Raw genomic sequence first — 9710 nt, forward strand, 5'->3', positions numbered from 1 at the left:
ATTTGTTCAAGCCTAAACCGTAATTATTTTGAAACGCCTATTCACTCCCCCTCTAGGCGACATCCACGATCTTTCAGTTGGTGTGTAGGGTGAATGCACATAAGGTGTTCGATAAAATGGTTGTTTCTATATGAGAGAGTGGTGGAGGCACGCGGAGAAACGTCTCGCCCTCGGCACCTTCGACACCGCAGAGGAGGCGGCCCGCGTGCAAGACGCGGTGGCGTGGCACCTCCTGAGGCCTCGTCGGGATATGAATTTTCCCAACGTGTCGAGCCAGCGGGCGCATGATCTGGCGCCTCTCCCGCGGCTTTTCACCGACGAGGATCGTCGTGTCCACCGGAGGCGGCAGCGTCGCCTCGCCATCGCAGAGAAGGACGCGGAAGCCTTGGTGCTGTGGCGTGGAGGCTACCCACAGGACATCGTCGACGAGTGCCAGTTCTACAAGCAATTGAGATCGAAGAGGGACGCGAGGAGGAGGGAGCGAGCCGCCTATCGGGAGGACAAGCGTTCGCGGAAGCAGGCAGCTCAATTGAAATTGAAGCTACGAGAAACGGCGGGTTGAGACTTTGAAGACGAGGCGTATGCTGACGCCTACATTCAGACATCGGAGGAGGACATTACCGAGTCGGAGTCAGAAATCGACGAGTGGTGGTCTTTTCTTTTTACCTATGTATGCTAGAATTATCTATGTATCCATTTTTATCTGAAAAAATGGCCGGCGGCGTCGGCGACGTGGCAGGCGGGCGAGAGTGTGAATCCAATGTGCCACCGACCAGCGGGCCCGGTGAGGAAAGAGAGCGAGTGCGCGCGTCCGTCTCGTGTTCGCGCCGACGCAAATCCGGCTCAAAAATGGGCCTGAAATGGGTCGCCCGCGGACGAAAAATGGACGCGCGTCCGTTTGGGTCGGCGCATTGGGCCGCCACTTTTGTCCGCGCCGATCCAAACGAATGCGGGCGGACGAAATGGGTCGTCCCATTGAAGTTGCTCTTAGGGTTTTGTTTCTCTTGTCTTTTCTGTTTTTTCTTCCCTTCCCATATACAAGCAAGTCGAATCGAATGTAGTACTTATCAACTACCGTAAGTCCACCCTCCCAAATTACCACGCCGGGCGGCAACTACTCCCTCCCTACTTGCCACCGCTTTTACTTTGCCCAAATCCATCGTCTCACTTGATGGATTGCACACAACGACAACACGGAGCAACGTTCCTTCCTTCTTCGATTTCGTACGCATGACCAGCCCTTCCTCTCCATTGCCGGGACGTCAGGGATATTCGCACTACATTGTGTATATTTTCGACAAAGGTTGAATTTTATTGCTTCCTCAAAAGGATACATCACAATGACCACGCACCCGATCTCTGCATAATTACGATGCACACACCCAACTAAACACACGCGGAAACACACCGACAACTAGCAAAGTCATATAGATCAAAAGACATGCGCAAGCGTGAAAACAAGAAGAAAAAAATACCCAAACGATCGGATGAACGATCGACAAACTGCAACTGAGACCATATTAGCAGCAACCATTGACACCACATGGATGACAAGAATCTTCAAAAGCAACGCCTTCAGTAAGGAAGCGACGTACTGTAGGATCGAAAGTATGTCTAGAGGGGGGTGATTAGACTACTTGACCAAATAAAAATTTAACCTTTTCCCAATTTTAGTTCTTGGCAGATTTTAGCTATTTTGGAACAAGTCAAGCAATCATCACACAATTCAAGCAGGCATGCAAAGAGTATATTGGCAGCGGAAAGTAAAGCATGCAACTTGCAAGAATATAAAGGGAAGGGTTTGGAGAATTCAAACGCTATTGGAGACACGGATGTTTTTCCCGTGGTTCAGATAGGTGGTGCTATCCTACATCCATGTTGATGGAGACTTCAACCCAAGAAGGGTAACGGTTGCGCGAGTCCACACAGGGCTCCACCCAAGGGCAACGGTTGCGTGAGTCCACGGAGGGCTCCACCCACGAAGGGTCCACGAAGAAGCAACCACCCACAAAGGGTCCACGAAGAAGCAACCTTGTCTATCCCACCATGGCCAACGCCCACGAAGGACTTGCCTCACTAGCGGTAGATCTTCACGAAGTAGGCGATCTCCTTGCCCTTACAAACTCCTTGGTTCAACTCCACAATCTTGTCGGAGGCTCCCAAGTGACACCTAGCCAATCTAGGAGACACCACTCTCCAAGAAGTAACAAATGGTGTGTAGGTAATGAACTCCTTGCTCTTGTGCTTCAAATGATAGTCTCCCCAACACTCAACTCTCTCTCATAGGATTTGGATTTGGTAGAAAGAATATTTGAGTGGAAAGCAACTTGGGAAGGCTAGAGATCAAGATTCATATGGTAGGAATGGAATGTCTTGGTCTCAACACATGAGTAGGTGGTTCTCTCTCAGAACAAATGAGTAGGAATGATGTGTGTGTTCTGATTGCTCTCTCATCGAATGAGAAGGAGGTGGAGGGGTATATATAGCCTCCACTCAAAATCCAACTGTTACACAGTTTTCCAATCTCGGTGGGACCGAATAAATAAACTCGGTCTGACCGAAGTAGTAAACCTAGTGACCGTTAGGAATTTCGGTGGGACTGACATGCAACTCGGTAGGACCAATTCGGTTAGGGTTTGGGCATAACGTAATCTCGGTGAGACCGATTACACAAGTTTGGTAATTAGCTAACCAGAGAGTTGGTCAGGCAAACTCGGTGGGACCGATTTGCTCTTTCGGTGGGACCGAGTGGAACTCGGTGAGACCGAAAAGTTACAAAGGGGAAACACTGAGTTTACATTGCAATCTCGGTGGGACCGATTCGCTCTTTCGGTGGGACCGAAAAGTTACGAAAGGGAAACAGAGAGTTTGCAACCCCATCTCGGTGAGACCGAGATCCCTATCGGTAGAACCGAATTGCTAGGGTTTGGCAGTGGCTTATGACAAGTAAAACTCGGTGGCGCCGGATAGGATGAATCGGTAGGACCGAGTTTGGCTTAGGGTTTAGGTCATTTGTGGATATGGGAAAGTAGTTGAGGGTTTTGGAGCATATCACTAAGCACATGAAGCAAGAGGCTCATTAAGCAACACCTCATCCCTCCTTGATAGTATTGGCTTTTCCTAAAGACTCAATGTGATCTTGGATCACTAAAATATAAAATGAAGAGTCTTGAGCTTTTGAGCATGAGCCAATCCTTTGTCCTTAACATTTTGAGGGTTCCACTTTCACATCCACGCCATGCCAATCATTGAGCTTTCCTGAAATAATCATCTTGGAATAGTATTAGCTCAATGAGCTATATGTTGTTATGAATTACCAAAACCACCTAGGGATAGTTGCACTTTCAATCTCCCCCTTTTTGGTAATTGATGACAACATGTAGATCAAACCTTCGACAAATGATAATAAGCATGAAGTATATCGTCGCTTTGAGAAGTATGTGATAAGTAAGAGCTCCCCCTAAATTTGTGCATATATAAAATTTGCTTTGGACTGCAAATGCACAAAGAGTTAGAGTCATGGGTTACTCTTCCGTGTCACATACATCTTGGTGGAGCGCTCAAAATGATAAGAATGAAATACATGCACTCATCACCAAGAATAGTGAATGATCACAAGCGATAGATAGTATGATAATATTTAAGCAAGCATTAAGCAAACATTAAGTGTAGCTTATGATCAAACACATGATCATCGATGTCTCACAAATAATGACATAGTATCAAGCACTCAAAAGCAGAAAAAGTTCGAAAGACCACCAAATAAAGCAAGAGAGAAAAGCAACACTCTCTCTCTCTCGAAGCCTATGATCTATACATCTTCTCCCCCTTTGGCAACAAGTTACCAAAAAGTTCCTAGAAAATGCATAATGCTAAGTCGTTGCTCAGGCTTGATCTTCAGGTGGTGGTGGAGTCCGAATCACTCCAAGGACGAAGGCTTCTGTAGATGCTGAAGTAGTCGCTGGAGTTGGAGCTGAGGTAGACGCTGGAGCTGAGGCTGTGGCTGGTGCAGACGTTGTAGCTCTGGTGTTAGCAACTGGCAGTGCAGACGACCTCAGGCCTCGTGGCACTCTAGAAAAAGCATGAGTTGTGGTCCTGCCTCTCCTCTCATTCATGTCCTCCTGGAGCTGCTCCACTACAGACTGGACTTCTGTTACCTTGACATCCAAGTCATAGAACTTCTGTTCCATGATCCTCTCTAGGCTCTGCTGATTTTTGGTGAGGTTGGCTAGACTTTGCTCAATTCTCAGCGAGGATGCAATCAAGTAACTGAGCTGCTCTTGTTTCGTCTTCAAGAAGTACTCAGATGCCTCCTCTTGAGTAGGCATCCTGGCAGCTTTCTCCTTCTTCGCCTTCTCCTTCTTTGCAAATGCTTGTGCAGATGATGGCTCATTCTCTGTCATCACAACTTCATTGTCCTCAAAATCTGGACGGATGGGCAGGTGTTCCTTATCCAAAAGATATATGCCCGTGCCCATCTTGGAGTTGATGAGCTCCTGAATCTGAGGGGCATATCCACAACTCCTCTTTTGATCTGCAGCTGTCCTCTTAATGGTTTCAACTATGAGGCTCATCACCTTGAACTTCTGGGGCACGTCAAAAACATGAAGCAGGTTGATCGCGTGGCCTCTGACCATCTTGTGATCTCCAGACATGGGCAACAGAGTGTGCCTTAGTATCCAATTGATAGTAGGCAATCCTGAGAGCAGATAGTGCACTGAGCCAAACTTGAACGAGTCAAGAGCTTCATTAGGGATCTCCTTGTACATGTTGGACATGGAGTTATGGTCCATCTTCTTCTTGGCATAGATATCCAAGTCCTCATCTTGCTCTTCTGGGGCATTGATGATCTGTGCCCACTCAGCCACTGTAGATTGGTACCTTGTACCCTCTGACATCCAAATAATCCTTCCATCCGGGTAAAAGTGAGCTGTGGAGTAGAACTGCATGATGAGTTCCTCGTTCCACTTTGTGAGCTTCTGCCCAACAAAGTCCTCTACTCCACACGCTCTGAAGCTGTCCTGAACTCCTGGATAGTGCTCTTCATTCTCCTTGATATAGGTCCAGTCGACCCATCTCATGTCGCAAACGATTGGCTTCTTGTCAAGCAAAACAGTCTCATAAAAATCTTGTTGCTCCTTTGTGTGAAATCTGTAGTCCACGGCAGTCCTTCTCCTAGAAGCATATGGATCTGCTTCCCTCCATTTCCTGAGCCCTGAGTCTCTCCTGAGCTTCATGTCCTCAGCCACAGGATGAGCGTCGTTGTGGTCTGGGATCTTGGGCTTGAGCTTCCGAAGGACACTCTCTTCCTCTTCTTCAACAGCCTCAGGCACTGGGGCCTTGTTCTTTTCTGCAGCAGGTATACTCCTTGTGTTTCTCTTTGGAGCTGTCTTAGGCTTAGATGCAGCCTTAGGAGCTTCCTTGGGCTTGGATGCAGCTCTCCCTGACCTTATGGCATCACCCATAAGTTTTGCTGCCTTGGGTGCTGGTGCAGCGACCTCTTCTTCCTCCTCCTCTTCTACCATGATGGAGGCTCTCCCAAGCACTTTGGCTATAGTCTTCTTCACTCTCTCTTTCCTCTTTTTGCCCTCAGCAGCAATGGGCTCAATGGGGGCAGGTGCAGGCTTCTCAGTTGAGGCTCTAGCCTTTGACATTGGCTGCCTGCCTGCTAGCCTCTTGATTTTCAAACCTGGCTTTGAGCCTTGAGCTGGCTCAACCCTCTTGGAAGTGGCCTCTTCCTCTGCCACATAGTCTTCATCCTCAGAATCAGACGTTCTCTTCTTCCTTTGACATGTGGCAGCCTTAGGCAGATTGCTGGGTGTGCTCCTACTGCCATCATCAGAAGAGCTTGAGGGGCTAGTGCCCTCACTCATCACAACTTGCTGCTCTGAGAGGTTTTGGCTGTCACTTTGGTCAGACATGCTGCAAGCTGACTGCTGACCCTGTGAATAGATTATAGAAGAGATAGAGTGGATGAGCATCACAAAAAGTAGAGATTTTTGCAAAAGATTAATTCAAAAACTTAGTTTAGTTTTCCACAGAAAGCATCTCGGATCTACCGATTTTCAAACTCGGTGACACCGAAGCAGTTTTGGCACCAGAACTGGTGAACTCGGTCAGACCGAGTCATAGTTCGGTGGCACCGAGACTGCTAGGGTTTCACAGAATTCCAAAATCGGTCACACCGATAAGTTATTCTCGGTCAGACCGAGTTTAACTTGTGCAATGGCAAAAGCCAGATCGGTGGGACCGAGTTTTTCAACTCGGTGGGTCCGAGATGGTTTCGGCAGAAACCTAACCCTAAAATTTTCGAATTAAACCTAATCTACGAGCGTTTTGACTGGATAGAAGTTTATCAATCGTGGCAAGATACATGATGATCACAATGTGCTAGGAATCAGATTGAGGAATAGCACAATGATCAAGTCCATACCCTAGTTCGGCGTGGACTTGCTACGGCGGCAATGGCGGGGCAGAAATCCGTTGACGGCGGCGAAGACCAGCGACTGGAGGCTGCTGGCGGCGAGGAGACGATCCGGAGACCTCGGGGGCAGAGCAGGCTATCGCGCGGGCAAGGAGGTTTCGGAGAAATTTCCAAAATTCTGCCCGTCACTATATATAGCCCGACCCTGTCGGTGTGACCGAGTGGAACAACTCGGTGGCACCGAGATGCAAAACTGTGTGTAGTTATTGCAACTCGGTGTGACCGAAAAGTTCAAATCGGTTGCACCGAGATCAAAAACCTAGATCAACTTAATGAACTCGGTAGGACCGAAAATGGAGTATCGGTCAGACCGAGATTCATAAAGAGGTTTTGGAAGTTTAAGTCTATGACGAATCGGGGACTCCGAGCGCTCCTCACACAGAGTGGTTCGAATCTGACTTGATCAAATTTTGTGATGCAACATGAATAGAGTTTGAGACGAGAAAAGCATAGATAGCTAGAGGAGGTTCTTAGGCATTCTTGTCCATCCACTTGGCAAAAGAAGAAAAAGCCAAACAATCAAAACAACAAGTGGATGTCCTCGAATGAGTAAAATATGCAATCAGCATGCTCACACAATAAGATAGCAAATGAAATATGTGGCAAAGCATGCACAACCAATTCTAGCAACTATCAAGCAATTTGCGATGACTAGGTCATCTATATATGAGTATATTGACTTAGGAGTCAAGTGAGAACACTTGATCGTAGGTCATACTCATCGTTTAAGCTCAAGTGGGGTTACCACTTTTACATGAAGCATTGTTTTGTTCACATCTTTAGAGTTGCTTTAGCTCAAGTCTTAGAGTAAAGCTCCCCCTAGATGTGATATCCCCCCTAAGAGGGATGAACTAACCTTGGGTTTTGTCGATGATGACTTCATGTAGATATTGAAGATGTGGATGCTCAATGTTGATGTAGATCTCTTGGAGCTATCCTTTTGAGTGAATTGCACTTTCAATACCTACATGGGTTAGTCCCACAAGGAACAAACAAGGATATCCATAGACATAGAGTGATGCACACAAAAGATGATGTCCATGAAAACTTTTAGGTTACCTTGTCCCTTGTCTTACCAACAAGAGGGTTTGTGACTCCTTGAACTAGTGCAAGATGTGGAAGTTGATTGCACTTGTTCTTGCCAAAATGATAAGAGTGAAGTATGTTGGCGAAGTCACCCTCAAGAACTCTCTAGTTCTTCTTCTTTTGGATCCACATCATCTTGATGGGAATCCTTGGAGTTGTAGTCGTACTTGATGAAGTGGAATTTGAAGTAGTCTTGGGAATCCACTTGACTAAGGTCTTTGGAGCTTCTTCAAATGCATCAATTTCCTCTTGAAGCTTGTCCTTGCCTTTTTGCTCGTAGTCTTGTGGTGGAAGATCATCTTGAGCTTGTGTCCCCTTGAAAGAAGTATACTTCTCTTGTTGAGGGACAAACTTCGTCTTGGGGTATTGATCTTCTTCCCATTCAACTCCATTGGCATTGAACTTCCGTTCAAAACCAACACCTTGATTCTTCCGGTGCATTCCTTGCTTGCGCACAATTTCCTCGAATTACTTACTCCCGGCAAGGCTCTTGTACACTCCTTTCTCTATAATTCCCTTCAATAAGCTATTTTCTTGCTCAAGTGTAACTTGGCTAAGAGAATCATTAGTGGAATCAAGAGAACTACTAGAAGCAACAATATTGGATTTAGCATGACCATTGTTGCTACTAGAGGAAGAATCTTTCTTGTTGCTAGACTTGACTTGAGGCATGTAAGTGGATAAGAGTAAACGCTTGGCAATGTAAGAAGAACTCTTCTTGCGGAGATCATCATTGATTGCTTTTAAGAACTCATGCTCTTGCTCAAGATTGAGCTTTTCAAAGCGTAGTTTCTCATGAGCTCTTAAAAGTTCTCGGTGATCTTCGAAGATAGTGTCATGAGCTAACTTAAGAGTTTTTAGTTCTTTAGTTAGAGCCTCAATTTTCTCCTTATCATTGTCATTCGTTTTATCTTGATTAGCATGATTAATTGGTCTTTCATCATAGTATTCATCACTAGAGTTGTCACCAATCAAATCATCACCTAACAAGTCATCTTCATCATTATTGAAATCAACATACTCGGGGTGTGTTACCTTAGGACCTTTGGCCATGAAGCATCTTCCAATTCCTTCATTTGGTGAGTCAAATATGTCGTAGGAGTTGGATGACACAAGTGCTAGACCGGCAACACCTTCATCTTGAGTATCTTCGGAGTCGGAGTGATAACTTCTTTCGGAGTGGCTGTCGGAGTCGGAGCCGGATACCCATTCGCCAACATGAGCTTGATGTCTTCGTCTTGTATAGCTCCTTGATGATTTTTCCTTCCTTTCCGAATCCTTGCTTCTCCGTGAGTATCTTCGTTCATAACGATCATCTCCACTCCTTCTCTCTCTTGGTGGTGATCCTTTGCTTCTTCTTTTTGGAGAATCTTCTCTTCTCTTGTAGGGAGCCGTACACTCATTGGAATAGTGTCGGGTCTTCCACAATTGTAACAGTTTCGCTCTCGACTAGAAGATCTTTTGTCATTGTAGGACCTTGACTTGGAGCTTCTATCTTTGCTTCTACTCTTGTAGAACTTGTTGAAGTTCTTCACCATTAAGCTCAATTCTTCATTGAAGTCTTGTTTCTCACTTGATGATGTAGGGGCTTCACATGAGGCTTTGTAGGCACCACTTGATTTGTTGTGAAGTTCCTCTTTATCCTTAAGTGACATCTCATGAGCAACAATCCTTCCAATCACCTCCGTTAGCTTGAGATCTTTGTAATTGGGCATCATTTGGATCAATGTGCACACGGTATCATATTTTCCATCCAAGGCTCTTAGGATCTTCTTGATGATGAATTTATCGGTCATCTCTTCACTTCCTAAGCCGGCAATCTCATTTGTGATGAGAGCAAGCCTAGAGTACATTTCGGCGACACCTTCACCATCCTTCATCTTGAACTTGTCAAGTTGGCTTTGAAGCACATCCAACTTGGATTCCTTGACAGAGTCGGTACCTTCGTGCATATCAATCAAAGTGTCCCAAATTTCCTTTGCATTCTCAAGGCGGCTGATTTTGTTGAATTCTTCGGGGCACAATCCATTGAAGAGAATATCACAAGCTTGAGCGTTGTATTGCAACATCTTCAACTCATCCGCGGTAGCTTCACGGTTTGGTTCTTTCCCATCAAAGAAGTCACCTTGCAAACCAACAC

The 9710-nt window shown here is 46.0% G+C and overlaps 1 protein-coding gene across 1 annotated transcript; it reads left to right on the plus strand.

Annotated features, from left to right (window-relative positions):
• Window positions 1–130: 130 nt before the first annotated feature.
• On the plus strand, window positions 131–562 carry LOC147976926 (uncharacterized). Its single transcript, XM_087521026.1, has one exon. It carries the CDS (start codon window positions 131–133, stop codon window positions 560–562), a length of 432 nt encoding a protein of 143 aa, XP_087377152.1.
• Window positions 563–9710: the final 9148 nt, after the last annotated feature.

This window comes from Triticum urartu, chromosome 4A (assembly GCF_056163025.1).
Source record: "Triticum urartu cultivar PI428250 chromosome 4A, HENAU_Tu73, whole genome shotgun sequence".
NCBI classification, from domain to species: Eukaryota; Viridiplantae; Streptophyta; class Magnoliopsida; order Poales; family Poaceae; genus Triticum; species Triticum urartu.